At 38.1% G+C, this 18,133-nt stretch overlaps 1 protein-coding gene across 1 annotated transcript in view; it reads right to left on the bottom strand.

Moving 5' to 3' along the window:
* Nucleotides 1–17,652, bottom strand: part of LOC104521538 (E3 ubiquitin-protein ligase parkin-like) — a gene marked incomplete at its 3' end in the record, with an annotated part of 240,710 nt that extends 223,058 nt beyond the window's left edge. Inside the window, exons 1-2 of the mRNA XM_010163564.2 lie at nt 17,559–17,652; nt 9,839–10,002 (exon numbers count right to left, since the gene is read on the bottom strand). Coding sequence (XP_010161866.2) covers nt 9,839–10,002; nt 17,559–17,652 — 258 coding nt within the window. The remainder of the gene's footprint in view (nt 1–9,838; nt 10,003–17,558) is intronic.
* Nucleotides 17,653–18,133: the final 481 nt, after the last annotated feature.

Below are 18,133 nucleotides of genomic sequence, written 5' to 3'. Positions count from 1 at the left end.
CCTAGCAAGACAGCCTCAGATGCTTCATGAACTGTGCCATATAATAGATTTTTCTTCAGTTTTTCAACTAATCTCCCTCACATTTAGTAAATGCCATATAATTAAGCACAACCTTCTCTGTCAAACCTTTCGGGTCTACCTGAACCCTTTTTATCTGAAATTCCCAAATCCTTCTAGCCTTCTGTTACACAGTCTTGAAATGTTTACATCAGCATGGCATACATTTCTACACGTATCCTTTCTTCCCCTTGTTATTTGGCTGCTTTATTGCACCACTTCCTTTCTTCTTGTGTTTGTCATAGTGGAATGTATTGAAAATCTTCCTATGACAACACAAGAATTTATAAAATTGTTTTGAGAAAACTAACAGAAGTTTCTGTTACTACTTACTGCCCAGAAACAAAAATTACATAAAATGTCATCAAAATTCCCATATTAGAAAGCCGAGCATCTTAGTACATTCAGAAGAAAGGCAATACAATTTTCACTATTAATAAAGAAAAAGAATAATGTTTCCAATGATATATATCCAATTGGTAATTTTAATTGATTTATTGCCATTTACTGTCATTGAGACATTTTTGCTATAAAATTCTGACAGTAGGAACATTAATATGTTTTAAAATTGGATTGATTCTTCCTTTCCTGATGCTCAGACACTTTAAATTGCATGTGCTTAAGCTATAGCAATAAATACACTGCTATAAGATAAATGGTAAACAAAGACCCCAAATTGCTATCTAGGGTAACAAAAATAATGCAGGAATAAAGGCTATATGATGTTGGTTAAAGATGAAAGTAGCTATTATATTCTGTGCTTAAACACACTTACATACATTTATCTGTTTTGTACAATATGCTGCACACTGTGAAAGATACAAATGATTAGCTTGGTATGTTAAAGATGCTAAGGTAGTACAGTAAAAATACTTTATAGGATAATTTGGGATGAGCTGCATAAGAAACAAATCATGAAGTCAGAGCTCTGGTACATCACGCATACCAAATATATGACAATAAAACTTTTATATGTTTCCATCATGCTGTTTTATGTCAAATAGTTACTAGAGAAAAACTGTATCGGAAATGTTTTTGAAGTTTAAAGATGTTTCATTATTGGTATCTTCTTTCATATTAATTCTACCATAAAACTAGCAAATGTGGTATCATGTACATGTATCTTCATGAGAAGTGTAACCTCATCAACCAAAAAATCGCCACCATTTACATACTTTTTCAAAATTACCTAAAATAAGGTGATAACTTTTATACATTATCACACATATATAGATAAACTGATACAAAGACACACATGAAGTCCAATATCTCACAAGAGGGCCTAGCTTTTTTACCGCCAGGAACACAGCAGTCTGAGATGAGACGATCCTCCCCAGACTTCCCTTAAGTCCCGCTCCACTACCTGCAGGTTATTCTGTAGCTTTATAGTTTCCTGTCAGTTTCTTGGTTAGATACCAAAAAAATCAGAAAACAAGGAGGTCAACAGTACAGAAGCACATCTTCCAATGAGAGACAGAAACCATAAGTGGAAGAAAATGTCAGCTCATTGGCAGGTAGAGCAGATCTGCAAGGCAACTTAGTTTTCTCATTCTCTCCTCCCCTCTATTTCATCGGCTGGGAAAGGAAAAGATTAGAAAGAACAACTAGTTTCCTAAGCTGGTTTAATACTGCAATGGGAAATAGATGTTGAATGGAAAAAGGATTTCAAAGAACTGGATTTGATTGTGAGAGGCTGAAATAGAAGCAGAAAAAAATATTTGAGCTGTAAGGAACTAATAATAAGAAGTACAAGTGTGGAAAACAGTGATCAGTTCATTCATGAACAGCACTGGAAACTGGACTCAACAGGAACGGGAGTTACATCCGTACCTCTATGGACAGAAGGTACAGCATTTCACACTGGCTAGAAGCTCCCCCAGGACAGTAAGGATTTTGTGTGTCTGTGTGACAAAAAGGGAGAGAGAAAAAGAGGGAGAGAATGACAGAGAGAGGAAATGAGAGGGAGAGAGAATGAGAGGGAGAATGCTGGCTCATGGAAAGTCAATGGCATCACTTTCACTAAATCAATGGAGCCAGTGTTTTACCTGAGAAAATGAAATAACAACCTGCTCTGGAGATGAAGAAAGTGAAAATTATTTCATTTGTGGGACAGGTACTTCTGCTGCTTTATTTAGAATTCTTGTGGTTTTAACCTGGCCGGCAGCCAAACACCACACAGAAGCTCACTCATTCTCCCTGGCCCAGGGGATGGGGAAGAGAATTGGAGAGGTGATGGTAAGGAGGCTTATAAGTTGAGACAAAAACAACTGAAATAAAATAAAAAAGAAAATAATAATTATACTAATAGTAATAACAGGATATACAAACAAGTGACACACAGTGCAACTGGTCACCAGCCACCAACTGATGCCCAGCCAGTACCCAGCTAGTGGTCCCAGAGGAGAGGAAATCCTGAAACTGCAATCCCAGAAGAGAACAACCTTCCTGGCCAACTCTCATCTATACACTCAGCGTGACTTCATATGATGTGGAATATCCCATCGGCCAGTTTGGGTTCGTTGCTCTTCCTATGCTCTTTCCCAGCTTCTCGCACACTTGCACACTAGCAAAGCATAGGAAGTTGAAAAGTCCTTGATGTTTTAGCAACAACTAAAAACATCAGCATACTATCGACACACTGAATCCAAAACACAGTGCTAATCTAGCTCTAGGAAGAACATTCGCTCTGTTCCAGTTGAGTACAGGGCAATTCTAAATGAGAAGAGAAAATCGTATTGCTCTGTTGTTCTGTTTTTAAGTGATTTTTTTTTAAAAACACTTCACATTCATTTCTTCAACAGGCTTTTAGAGTTCATAAAAAGGTTTTTGGAAGTTGCATGTAAATTTATCAAGAGTTGCTCCAATGAAATTATATATAAGGGATTATATACTTACTTTTGCTTCAATAACTCCTAAAATATTTGTCTTCTTTCTCTTTAAGCTTGCGTTGTTGTTATTGTTTTAGGACAACCAATGTTACTTCCTTTCATGGGGCCTTTGCTGTCATAATGAACATCTCCTATGAGGACAGGCTGAGAGAGCTGAGGCTGTTCAGCCTGGAGAAGAGAAGGCTCTAGGAAGACCTTATAGCGGCCTCCCAGTGCCTGAAAGGGGTCTATGGGAAGGCTGGGGAGGGACTTTTTACAAAGGCAGGTAGTGACAGAACAAGGGGAAATGGCTTTAAGCTGGAAGAGGGCAGGTTTAGATTAGATATTAGGAAGAAATTCTTTCCGGTGAGGGTGGTCAGACACTGGAACAGGTTGCCCAGAGAAGCTGTGGATGCCCCGTCCCTGGAAGTGTTTAAGGCCAGGTTGGATGAGGCTTTGAGCAACCTGGTCTAGTGGAAGGTGTCCCTGCTGATGGCAGGGGGGTTGGAACTACATGATCTTTAAGGTCCCTTCCAACCCAAACCATTCTATGATTCTATGATTCTAAGACATGGGCTGACCTTTCTTTTACTGCCATGATTTACAAACTCATAAAAGTTACTACTCACTTGCACCACTCCAACAACTACAGCTTTTTTGAAGTTTTTTCTTAAATATTTTCCCTCCTGCAACCTAAAGCAGGATTCAAGCTAAAAAATGGACAGGATTGCAAACATATGAATTGGATTATATTCATGACGAGGGAGAAAGATTCAAGTGGCTGTCTAATGCAAGTATTCAGGTAGAAAACAAAAGTACAGCTAATATTAGTGCAATTTTCAAGACAATTTAATTCTGAAACATTATATATGTATTAAGAAGAACTACAGTGGTTTGCTGGAGGAGTTTCTTACCAATATACTGTATTTCATGAAAATAGTATTGTGGTTTCTCTATCAGTCCCACACAAGGCAACATCTCTTTCAGAAATTGATTTTGTAAAATACACTTAATGGCCTCAATGTACTGAATTTTAACAGCCTAAGAGAAATTAAGTCTAAGAAAAAAAAAAATTGTCTGGTGCCTGAACATGTTCTCATATACAAGAAAGAAATAACAACTACAGATGGAATGGAAATTAGACTCCCAACTTATTGAAAGTCTCAGCAAAGTGGAAAACAAAAGAAACCCAAATTTAGAAATTTGGAAATTATTCTAAAAGGGTAACACAGGTCATTCAGAAATAATATGATTCAGTAGGACTTCTATAAGAATACCAGCACTAGCAACCATATTACAGGGAACCATAAACCAGACAATATAGAATTCATCTAGGTACCAAAACCCAGATACTTCTAGAAATTAAATACAAATTTGTAGAGAGTGCACACTGCAGAAAGTTTGCAAAGAAAATCCTTTCACACTTCCTCCTCAACCATCAGCAGACCAGCTAAAACACATTAAGAAATGTCAGAAGAATCCAGAAGGTACCAGGAAAGTTCAAGGCCATCCTAGGTGCTGCAGCCCCCTCAAACATGGTCCATTCACTTTCTGGACTTACCAAACTACTTGAAGAGAATTTATCCCTTATTTAGCTATATTTAAATCTTTTTCATAGTCACCTACTTCCAGGAAAAACTTAGCATAAAAAGAATAGAACAGCAGTGCATTTAAAAGCAGAATGGAAATGTGTTACTGGGCTCAAAGTATCTAATTTATTAATGTGTTTAGACCTTGATCTGCCAGAACAATTAACAAGGAATGTATTCTTTAAACAGATACAGAAAATCTGTAGACCTGAGCTGGACCTGACTTAATTTCATACTAAATATGGCTACATGGTACTTTCCACATTCATTATGGGTGTATAGTACCGTGAGGTCAATCACAAGCCTTGGAAAAACTTATTCAACATATAGAGTCTCTGTCGTCACACACTGTGGGTCTGCAGCCATCAAAACAAGCAAGAGTGAGCGGTACTGCTATGCACTCATTTAGCCAAGTCCATACTACCTGGCAACACAGATGGCATCTCTAGATTTCCTTTATTACTATAATATATCTAAGCATTCTTCAGATAGCTTTTTCGGTTTTGAAGAAGTACAATATACATCTTTTCCAGCTTTACTAGTAAGAGAAGATCCACAGGTCAATCCAATATTGACCCAAAATACTGATTCAAACACTCACACAAAATAATAACTTTCTCTCTTTGAATTTCACATAACATGATTGATTCAGTCAGGATGTCTGTGAGCAAACCCAATCAGCGTGCAAATGTTGGCTCAACTGTATTCTGTAATCCACAAAATTGTTGAGTATCAAAGATGTTCCCATGAGTGATCTGGTATCCTATATACAAAACTGCAGGTTGTAACAAAAGGCTCTACTTGCTGTGTATGTCAAAAGACCCATGTAAATCTCAGTGTTCATGAGTTTATAACCAAAGTTGAGCACATGAGGGTTTTTTGTCGGTTAGGGACACATTTTACACTGTATCACCCGGTTTCTCATTTGTACCTTCAGTAAACTTAAACAGGGAAACACAAGAACTGCTGGAAGCTGTATTGCACTGAGGTGTGCTTAGAGAGTAAGAAAGTTGCCATACATGTAGATACACAAGTTCCTTCTTCGGTAAAATGCAATGTCCCAGTGTTCAAATACTGTTTCTGCTAAAAAAGTTGTTCATTGAGAACAGTGCTACTAACGATAGCCTATTTTGATAAATATTTAAAATATAAGAGATATAAACTGAGACTGTTGTCATAAAGTGCTCTCTCTGTCCTTGAGCTTTTTACACAATAGCACTGGAAAGTGCTTTTAGCAGAACCAGGTGTACTCTGGATTAATCTCTCATGTTTACTATTCAGAAACCCTTCCACAAGGAAGCATACTGCTTTCAAACTGCTGTCAAACCGCAGCACACTGACATTACTTATAGCACCATTTCTCTCCTATCAATTCTCTTTTCCCTCCTCTGTCAAGATGATCATCTGTGTTGCTACTCCATTTATGCCACTCATTTTTACTTGTTTTCAGTTATGCTCATCAGCTCACACACCAGTGTTTAATAATACTTCTAGTCATGTTTGTTTGCTTCTTGAATGTATGCATAAATAATTTTAGGAAAGCACCTACGTGAGTGGACACAGTCAAAGCCAAATTCATGTGAAGCCTACACTTCAAACCTCGAGCCTATGCTCCAGTCAAGTGCAAGCTAACTCTCAGTGGAGTTTAGAAGTTTAGAAGCTGTCTCAGTGGAGTACTGCACTATTGCTAACAAGTCCTGCTACCAATCACATCCTTAGTCTTGTTCTGTTTCAAAGAACTGCATTTTCTATATTTACCTCATAGAATAAACACTGTCAAAAAGAAATGGTACTGAATTGGGAAACAGAAGACTTAATTCTATCCCTGCTTTGCTACTGACTGTGAACAAGCCAGGCCACTGATTCCCTTCACATCATTTGTCTGCCTTATTAATGTACACTGCAAGCTCTGCAGGCCGGGAACATCTCTTACAAACTGTTTGCAAAGAGCTTCTTCACACAAGGGGATTTTGAGCTCTCCAAGAAAGGGTAAACCTGTACTAATATAATACTGCTTCTGTTACCAGTGGTAAATTTCAAATTGTTTGCATTGAGCAAAATTGTCTATCAATAAATATTACATATTTGGCTTCCAGGTGGCTTGTTAACTGATTTTGTCATTCTTGGAGGCAAGGACAATATTGTTGTAAGCAGCCATTTCCCATTACAACACTTCAGTGATCCTGATACACAGCTATTCTTGTTTATTCCTTTGGTGACTGTCGGGTTCCATTCTTCTTTCACCCTTATGATTGCCACAAGAAGATGTTACCACTGGTCTCATACACTTGTGACAGCCTTCTGAAAGAATTCCTATTTTGGGTACATACTAAATTACTTCTATTCATTCGAGAGTGAACTGTAATCAGCAAGGAGCTCTTCATCATTCTTCGGAATATTTAGTACCCTTAAAGTGACACCATTTGCTGTCCTTTCAGGAAGCAGCTTATTGCTCTAATTCCTTCTTATGAGATCCTCCAAATTTTGCAAGTCTCATTCTTCATCCAGTCATTACCAATCTTTCCTCACCATGGCTCTAATTTCACTACTTGCCCCTTAGCCAGTAGCTATGATACTGATCCCCCCTGTACACAGTTGAATTAGTGTCTAATCTTCCTCTCTTTTTTCAAGGACAAAACACTTACCTGAGGTACCAAATTAAGTGTCTCCACACGTATTTCACTTCTATCCTTTCTATATTTTTTTTACTGTTGTTGTTGATATCAAATTACTTATTTAAGATGTCAACTTGGCACTTTCTTGCTCACAATAATTTCTGTTTAATGTTTGTCCATTCAAGCTTCATTTCTTTTATACAGGTTTCAGCTACCATGAAAGATCTTTCCTTCTCTCCAAACAAAAAAACAAATGTAGCTTTCACATTCTCAGCTATGTTTTGTATCAGCTGCCTGAGATCCTAAAGTAGCTGTCAAGCCAAATCTAGTTGTTCTGTGAGCTGTGAAACCAATAAAGTCTCCTATGCTGAAGTATTTCCTATATCCCTGCCCCATACTCCTGCAATTATCACAGCTTTTCCCATGTCCTCTATAATTTCATTATCTGTAATACCATCAGTTTTCCTTCCTGACCTCTAGATTCTCCCACAGTATCTTTCTTGGGCAAGTTACATAAAAATGGAAGAAAATGGTCTTACCAGAAATTCTGCATTACCACAAAAGAAAACAACTTAAAAGCGTCAGCTGAGTACAAACCTATGTTGCATTTTTCTTATTCTGCATGCAACTCTGTAGGACTAGAAACATGAGCTAGCTAATTTGCTCATATGTGAGATTAACTCCGAAATTACAGATGCAACTTAAATGCCAGAAGTTAGTATTTCACTCGCACTGAGATTTTACTAGCATTCAGCTTCTTATGCAAAAAGCCCCAAGCAGCTACCATAGGAACTCAAACACCTCAAACTCTCAACTGTCTTTCTTGAGCTGACAAATTTCCACAATAAATAAATACACATACACAAATATCTGACAGAAAAAACTGCAAATACAGAAGAATAAAATACACTTAATTAAATATCAAAAACAAAAATATAATTCATACACTGCTGATGATATTAATCATTGCAGTATTTACGACACTTAAATACAGAAGTATGGATTATACAATCTGAAACAGCTTTTGAACTTCCTATCTGCTTTAGAAACTGAGAGTGGAAGCAATGCATTTAGGCCCAGTTTACTAAATAATAAAAAGTCTTGACTACACATGGTAATTCTGACATTTCAATGAAATGAATTAAGTCATCAGCAGACCTGTATATTTGGAAAGCAATTTTAATTTACCCTTGCAACATATTGTATGTTGTAGCCAACAACAAACTTGGTTACAAGCAGAAAACTGGGCTCAAAATCTGTGTTTCATGCTCACATAAAATAGTAGTAACTCCAATACCTACAGCTTCTCAGGAAATGATAAGTGGTTCAGAAGCTTCTGACAGAACAACACAGACACCCAGATACAGCAATTGGTAAATGACAGCTTCTACAATTCACTTTTTTTTTATTCTTACATTTTCATCTGTATGTTTTCACATCCAAGTAAGTGAAGCACATTGTCCTTAATGCCATGAATATATTCCTCAACACTACCCACAGGTGACGCATTGGAGACTGACAACAATTCGCATTTCTATACCTCCCTTTGTGTGCTGGAATTCCCTAAAACCCTTTGCAAAGCAATAAATATCATATCCAAGGAGAAATAGTCATAGGTCATCCATATAGTAGTGACTTTCTGTACCCAGGCTTAGCAGCCATTCTAAGTACAGCAATACTTCTGAAATATGAGTGCTAATTAATCTGAAATAATTCTGCCTGTGAGGGATCTTTTATATAATCACCTACACCACTACAGATTGCTTCTGCAGTTCTTTGATACCACTGCAGAAGAACAGCAATTTCATTAAATCAGTACTTGCACTCTGTTGAAAGGCCAGTAGGTTTCCTCAGGTTCCTCAAAATGCCTTAAATGTGTGATCTTATGGTAAGTTCCAGCTGTCCAACTGAACTGACATATTCACATACAGGATAACAAAAACATTTATAAAGCAACTGCAGCAGCACTGATACAGGCAGCAAAGACAACAAGGAAGAGAAAGTGGAACCTATCTTTCCATGCTTAGTACTGCATGATGAATATCTCTCTGCATTTACTGAAGAGAACAGTTAGCTAATCTTCAGGAGCTGAAATTCAGACACCTACTTATAGCTGCTCTTCCACGCTCCCTGCTACTCTCTTAGCTCCACACGTTTATGAGTTCAGTGGTTTGGAGTACACTTCTGTGGGCTTCCTGATCTGGAACCATCCCTCTAGCAGCAGGTTCACCTGTGTGCACGTGTGCGCAGCAGCCCAGGGAGCACCAGCAGCCCTGTAGCTATCCTCCAGGGGTCACAATTGGGTTACAAATTCTATAAAATGTGATGACTGTGCAACCTGATTTAGAGCAATTTATTCACATCCGTCTTCATTAAGATTCAAATGGAATAAGTAAGATAGAAATTGAACAGATACAGAAACTGTGCATGGCTTGCTTCTGTAGTCAGTAAACATTTATTCACTAGGCACAGCTCTCGCTCGTGCTCTCTCTCTCATATTCTCTCTCTTCCCCTATCCTTCCTGCTTGCTGTTTTAATGCATAATTAAGAAGGTCAGAATTAATGAAGCAGTGTGGAGTAAAGTTCAAGGAATCCCCAGGCACTATTTATTCTATTAGATCTCAGGCATGAATGTCAGATTGGCAGGCTCAGAGGCAGAGGCAGTGTAGCTGGCAGCAGTCCAGAAGCAAAGCTACCGAGGGAAACTTACCTGCAGTGTCAAGTCATTGCGGAGCTCCCTCCCTGCAAAAATCACCCGCAGCTGGTCAGCTGGAACTCCCTGTCGCTGGGCAACCGCCTCCTTCAGCTGGAGGATGCTGGCATCCGGACCAACCTCCACCGGGAAGCCATGGCTGGAGTTGAACCTGACAAACACTGAACAAGAGGAAAACACCTTTTAAAGTGAGCATTTCTCACAAGGTGCTTGCGCTAGAGTGACTACGAGAGGCTTGCCCTTCAATTCCAGGGAGCCTGTACTATTTTCAGAGAACATCTATTGATACTGCAGTGTACCGCTTTGAAACTCATTACAGAATAGTTAGTGACCAATAAACAAAACCCATGTGTTTCCTCTTGGAAGTGTTAGAAATTACAAAGAACAGTCAGAATCAAAAGACAACCAGCTAGGCAGCTGCCTAAGTAGTTGCAAATTGGCACAATATTTTCAGTCCAGTCCTCACCTTAGCGGGCACGGGGCACACATGCTTCTGTGCCCCTTGTGCTCTGCCCACTGCATGTAACAAACAAATGCAGGAACCTGAGGCATTCTACAGAGACAAAATGCATTCAATAATACAAGAGAAAACAATTCCTTTTTACACCGTAAAGCGCAATCATATAAACTTGTTTCCCACAGATAAGAAGACAATGATGGAGAGAAAATGACAGGCTAACAGAAATGTCTGGGAGTGTTGTATTAGAGTGTGGTCTTTTCAGAGTTCACTACAATATCTGCAGTACGTAGCTCCCGCCGGCATCCACCTTCAGTGCAGAAAATCACTACTGCACCAGTCATATCATTTTTAGAGCTGCAGCAACTGGTTTATGCATCCAGAGAAGCCTGGCAAATAAACTCATCAGCTTCCTGCCATTCAGCTGGCAGAGCTGCTTTTCGTAAGGAGTCTGAATGTGCTCATTGAGACCATGGTCAGGGGAATGACTACAAGAACCATGAAACAGGAAAAAACCTCATTCCATCCGTATCAGTCACGGAGATTGTAGGAACAGTAGACACGTCCCCAGTGGACCACTTCAACCAATAGCTCTGCAGGCAGGAAGGAAGCAAAGGATTGAGCAAAAGCCCTTATAAAACAAAAAATCATTTATATCAATTAGATAGTGGGTACCTGTCACCTAAACTGCTTGGATATTGATTGCAACAACCAATCTTCTTAGAGATTTATTTCCCATTGCCACTGCAATGTTTTATCTGAAGATGTTATTCCTTTGCATTTTTGATGACTGACAGAAGAATAAGCTCAAAAGTATGTATATAGTTTAAAGAAATAACTCTTTTTAAAACTGAAAATTGGATTTTTATGATTTTTCAAACACATAGTCTACCTGACCACTCCAAAGTTGTCAGATACTTGAAGAGTATTTGAACATGGCTGAGAACACTGCCATTGTTTTGCTGAGCAATGAATGTTGTAAATATTTGCAATTTCAGGTCTTCATTTAAGGTTTGGCTAATCTTTAAGGGACAAGGCCATATACCAGTAACATTTATACAATATTTTAAGTTTTGCATTTGAAAGTACCCTCTTAATGTACTAAAATGTAGGGTAAGATTGCACAATGCTGTGTCAGGCATGGTGCAGCACATATGCCCTGCAGTGTGGTATGTAGTCTCCTGTAGTACATCTCATTACTGGTTTTGATTTCTATTTAAAGGTGTGCTGCAAATAACTAAACTGTGGAAGCTGAGTATTCAGACTGTTCAGAAAAATCCACAGAATTTTAAATTCTTTTAATTGTGGTTTGGAGAGTAAGGGATTTATATGACAAAAAGTAGTTCCAGCCAATGGGAACTGAATATTTCCCATCTTTCCAGGAACATTCATAATGCACAATTGTAAATAACATTATCTGGTCCAGTAGCAAAATATATAGTTAAAGCAATGGAGAATGTACTTTTTAAATATGCTAAGTTCTGACTATCTGACTATGTGCATATATATAGATATATATTTATATAGACATGCTCACATCAACATATAAAATGCATACATGTGTATCTCCAAAGACTTCTTCCTAAATAAGCCTCTTCAGTCTCATGAAAGGCAGTGCTACTGGTTTTGGAAATGAAAAAAAGTTAGCAAGTGCATTGACTCTGCAAAATAAATGTGCTGGTAAGAGGAAGGTGCTTGATAAAAGAAGCATAAACAAGTGTCATCTGAATTAATGATAAAGCAGTGCTCATTTTTAAGACAGTATAAATCCAACAGACTTACTGGAAGCATAATTCATGTTTGCCATCAACAATCCCCATCCCTTCCCTCAAGTACATTTATTTTTAATCACTTCAACAGGTATCATTTCCTCCTCCCAATGTCTATGAGGTTTCAGTCTCACAATTGTAACCACAAGCTAACATGGAAAATGGGTGTGTGAGCACAACATTTTGCACTCCACAGCAAAGACTACAACTGCTCTCTTACAGGTTTGAAGAACTAACCCAGAAAAATGCTAGAATGCCAAATTTTGCTTGCTGGAATGTTCTAATTCACAAATAAACACATTTAGTCTATTATAAAATATGCAATCCACCAACTCTTTTTAATATAAAAGAACAGAAGAGTCTTTTGCTTACTTGCACAGAACATAAAAAAAAAATACAAAACTTCAGTCTGTGGAATAAAATGAGAATTTCATCAATACACTATTTCAATATGTCTTCTTAGGAAAAATAAACTTATTTTCTTTTTGACATTTCACCTCAATAATTAAATAACCACTATGGAGTTGATACTCTTAACAGCACACGTTATTCAAGAGATCACAGGTGAAGTTATGCAGACATTTGAGACATTTCCAAGCAAGAATACATGCTTGGGAAAGACTTAGAATATAAAGTTTGTCTACTGGAAGTTAAATAAATATTGGTTGTACAGAAGACTAGAGAATTTACCTAAGGTCTAAATTGCTGATGAAAATCCAAAAGAAAAAAATCAAGTTACTAAAAATAAGAAGTAGCCAAACTGAGCTGAAGAAAGGAAGCTCCATTTGTATCAATTCTCCTACTCCCACATCTGTAAGAGGCAACAAACAGTAAAACTTGTCTGCTAAAAGGAAACTTGGTGAGACTTGACTGTCGTGTCAAAAGATACTCTCTGTAAGTATCACAAGGATCTGATTCCCAGAGGGATCAAGAGGTACCTAGGTGCATTTATAGATCTCTCTTGGTATCCGTCTGTGTCTCTACCTACCTTTAAAATCTCACTTTTAAGTCCACACATTTTAAGCACAGAACCGAACGGAGGAAAGTGATACGTATAATTGAAGGAATGAATAAAACAGAAGTACATCAATATTTCACTACGTCTTTCAGATATCTAAGATGTACATCTACATGCAACAATTTTGGTTTTACATTTAACAAGTTGGATAGATTTAATGTCTTGCTTGGAAGGATCAGCAAGTGCTGCACAAGGGAATAGTTGTAGTTAAGTAACTTTTACATACTTCCAGAGGAATTTCCCATTTTTCCTATGAAAATGCCCATTTTCTCAGCATGTACATACACAGTAAGGTCTGGCATAACAACTCAAGTGGTGGAAATTGGCTTCTTCACAGACCACAGGCTTACTCATCTGGCACGCTACTTCTGCAAGCAGGAGAGGGAAAGTTCTCAGTTCTGGGTGTAAGAGCAGGAATTGCATTTTTACTGAGCAACACACTTCCCCCTAGAAACTGGTATTACAAAATCAGAACACACAGAGTTGCAGGGAACACGAAATGCATTCAGGTGCAAAGAAGATATAAGAGGCTGTATATACAGAAATGATGGTCTAGCACGCAGCAGCAGGTTAAAGCTGGCTAAGCAGAATGTAACAAGGCTTCACAGACAGAGGCTAGCAATTTATGGAAAGAGAAGGGAGGAGTAAAAATGCACCCCTCCACCTCTCCCTGCTGCCCCAACTGGAGCAGAGAGTGGAGGCATACATAGAAGTAAATACTGAGTGGAATTAAAATCTTAGTTCCAAATTGTGGGAACTTTTGCTATTTTGGCATTGGTTTTCACCTCAAATACAATAAAAAATGCAATGTAATGACTTTTTATGTTCCTTTTGTTGAACGAGAAGTACCATGTAAGTGTTAAAGTATTTTAATTCTGCAGCATTTTATGGAAATAAATATTTCTTTATTCTTCCAGTCCTGTTGACTGGACCCCTCTCTTTGGATTCTCTTTCTCAGAATGAAGCACTAGCACAAATCTCAGAAAGAAGTAGTGCTGTGGTCATAGGGAAACATTGGTGTATCATGAAAGAGGCAGCCCAGTGTTTCTTTTGATTAAAAGGTCCCAAGGAACTCAACTTCTTGGCTTTTAGGTGATTTGTATTTAAGTGACTGTAGAAAAATTAAGAAGTTATTACCTCTGAAGTAACTTGTATTAATAAATTAATGTACAATGATCCATTTTATTCATATGAATACAATATAGAAGTGTATCAGTTCCCAAACAAAGCATTGCTATCCTGAAGATTTCATGTTTCACAAACAGTATGATACATCCACTATCAAAATGGAGTCAGCAGCAGAATTCAATCACTTAGGATACATCTTGATGAATAACTTTTCCCCATAAAGTAATACAAGAATTATTAGTGAAGGGAATGTAAGTGAAGACTGTGACTAAAATCTTGGGTGGTTTAAGACAGTACTGCTCCTGGCCATCTGTCCAACCCTTATGCTGGAGGTTGCTACACATATAACTGGGATACTGAAGGAAATGTGTACCTGCATCTCAGCTGTGCCTGTTTACAATTCAGCACCTTAGTACAAACTTAACTGGAAATTTAAGCAAATGCAGATACAAAGCTGTTACACTCAGATACAAGCAGATGTGTAGGGGAGCTGCAGAATTTCAAGTGAAGGCTGCAAGAAAAGTAGCAGGCAGGCACCCCTGCCAGGATCTCAACAGGCCTGGGATTCACCAGCCTTTCCTCCTTGGTAAGTCATACCAAAAGTGCCAAAGCTTTAACCCCCACTGTCCTCAATCCCACAGGTATTCCAGTTCTGAGTCAAGAAGATAAATATTGCTTGTTGGAGAAGCTTAGGCTCTGCTTGTGAACAAACTGTGAAGGCACAGTCCCAATATATAGAATAAAAACAAGTGAACTGTGCCAAGAATAAAAAATAAAATAAAATAAAATAAAGTTGTAGATGTTTTTTACATTGCTACATGCAAAACACAAATTTCCTTTCTAGTTTTAACATAAAATAGCCCATTATTTTTCTTACTAAAGGAGTGAATCACACAGTCCTGCTTCGCTGCACACCAAAAAGCTATAACCTACAATATATGATGTGTGGCAACAGAACACACATATTTAAACTTTAATATCTTATAGCTAAGCAATTATATTGTGTCCATGATAACTATGACAGCTTCAGGTACTCTTTATTCCTCACTCTTCCTAGGGACAAAAAGAATATAACTAAGGTTTAACTTAAGGATGGTGTGAAATATCTGAAACTTTTTTTTATTTTTAAAGCCCTTTCTCTGCTTAGGTCAGAGGAGAAGAATTTTCAAATGTATTTTCTTAAGACTGGGAAAATAAGTCTTGTGACAGTACCTGTCTGTGGTGGTCAGCTCCTCTTTGCTTCAGCACATGACTTGAGAACACCGCCCTTCCTAGCTCAAAACCCTACAGAGTCTAGACTATTTCGCACTAGACAGTATTATCCCTTCCTTTTTTGGTATGAAATTCTTCTCATAAACTGTGATTAATAATTTATCCAGTACAACTAACCAGCTTAGTGCAGATTAAAAACAGGAAAATCCACAGAAAGGATAAATAAAGGAAGAGAAGGTAGAAATTGAGATAAAGTCCTTGCCACGTGCTGCTAGAGTACTATGGAAATGTTCTGTAAGTCCCTCTGTTACAGCACAACTGCGCATCACCTCTTGAGGCACAGGCTGAAGGCAGCTGGTCCAACTATATTTATTATTTCAATAAATAAAATAACAATATGTTTTTCAGATGCTTTGGGCTCTTGCATCCTCAATCATATGGCAAGATACTGTTCTATTATTTTAATATTTATATTTCATGAACATAAGATGCATTTGTAGGCACTTTATAGATGCCGAGTGAATGTCAGTTGCTGCCTGGAATTTCTACAACCTGAACTGTAGAAAGGCAACTGTAGGATACATGCAATGTGGGAAACCAGCAGCAATATAATGTGACGGCAGTAAATCTTGTTCCACACCTTTTTAATGTTGTTTCCAGATTTTCAGTGTGTCAAGGGAATTGCAAAAAGGGGAATAAGTAAAGCAAAACACTAAAGGGGAAAAAAAAATGGAAGGAAAAAGATGAGTTGGGGAGACTGTGCAAGATGAGGTCAGGATTGTAAAGGAAGAGCTCAGAGATGTCTCAGGCTTTTATTAGACAGCCAGCCAGCACATGCTACTGAGAGACCAATTAAATAGTTAAACAACTTTGTGCAAAGTTCTTTGAAGTGCCTTTCCACAGCAACTCCAGCAGCCTAGAACTGGTTGCAGTTGTCATCTTCACAGATTTGTGTATCTAGGTTCTGCATTAGAGTAGGAGACCTTCCCATCACTTTTTGCTCCCAGGAGCACTGTGAGCAGGACGGTTCAGTCAGCTCCATTTTAATTTCTACCCTACTTTCACTACATCAAATCCTGCTTTGGAGGCTGCTGTCACAGTGACAAGTCTCTGGCCAACTGGCTTGCCTGATTTTTTTCTTGACATATAAAATAAAATCTCATCAGCATTAGAATAATAAGCCCCATAGGAATTCATGTAGCCCTTTCATCAGTTAGCAAAAATATCCTCAGTTCTCTCCAAGTAAACTCTCAAACAGATGTTTTTTCATCAAAAAGTTGCCAAATTCCAACAAATTGGAGCCAAGTTGAGATACCAAATCCTGAGTCTTTATGTCCTTGCACTGAACATTCTGCCAGCAATTCCCTTCTTCTATAAAGAGGTAAATCCAGCTACAGAACCTCTGCTGTCAAGGAGTGAGACAGTGTCTCGAAGATAATTATTTCACACATTTCAGTCTGTATGGCTGAAAATCAACAGCTTAAACACTACCCTGAGATGAGTGGGTTGCTGTTGCAGATATTGATGCACTGGCATTATGTTTTCCTGGCAAAAGGCCCTGCTGTACATTTTGCACTAGGACCAGACTGACAGGTGCATGCAACAAAGTTAACCATGACTTAACAAGTTACCACTCGCTGCTGAGCCACGGTAACTGGCAGCATTAGGCCTCCTTGATCATTGCATTTGTGAAATAAAATTAATGCACATTAATGTAAGCCAACTTCACAGCCGCAGCAGAAAAAGAGCCTACAGAGGCAATAAGTGGCAACTCATTAAGCTAGAGTAATTTTGTTGCTTCTGATCATTTGTAAATTACCTCCACCTAACAAATGATTTTATGATGTAGTCACACAGAGAGAGCAATGCAGTAATCTAACATAAACAGCATCGATAAAACCCATCTTTGGTGAGGTTATTTCTCTCCTTAGCAAGGAATAAACTCTCTCACAGAAATATCTTTAGTTCTAGCTAACACTAAATGAATATAATAAAAAAATGTTCCTTGATCATTAACTCAAATTTTGAGATTTATGATTATTTCCTTTTTAAATAAAAATAATGATTGACTTTTATTCAAACGACTGCTTATGGAAAGCAATACAGTAGTATTCATAAATGCTACCTTTTTACCTGATGACAGTTCTCTTACAAAGTCATGAGCAGCATGGAAAGAGTAAGTAGGGCCCGGGCACTCATTTCCATTGCAAGAGTCAGAGGGCATCATGCTAGGCTTGTAGGAGCTAGGTTCAAACACATGACTATGAGATGTTTGCTTACGCTACTCGCAACAGATCTTCTGGAAAACTCTGCCAGAGGAGTGGTAGATGCAGGATGTACAATTTTGGAGAAAACAAACTGGCAGTTACTGCATATGTAGCTCAGTAATCTCTCTAGTGAGAAGGAGGAGAAATTATATACTAGTATGAAATAAACAGTTTATATGTAGGTTTTGATCTTAGAAGGTCTATGTCTTCCAGCCATGTGCTGATAGAAGGTCTATGTGCTGAGCTGAACAGAAACTTATCACTGCAAGGACTGTAAAAAGTAACAGTCACAATATTTTTTTCCCCCCATTCTTAGGAAAATGCATTTCAAAGCTTCTGTCATTTGAGTTCAGAATAGCTTTGAGAACATCAGGGAGAACTATCATCTATGATTGCCCTATTGTCTTTCTTCAGAAGGGTCTCTCTGATTACAGTCACTGT

Source organism: Antrostomus carolinensis, unplaced genomic scaffold (assembly GCF_000700745.2).
Source record: "Antrostomus carolinensis isolate BGI_N321 unplaced genomic scaffold, ASM70074v2 scaffold7782, whole genome shotgun sequence".
Lineage (NCBI taxonomy): Eukaryota > Metazoa > Chordata > Aves > Caprimulgiformes > Caprimulgidae > Antrostomus > Antrostomus carolinensis.
The sequence above is the reverse complement of the archived record's forward strand: the minus strand, read 5'-3'. Positions and strand labels throughout refer to the sequence as shown.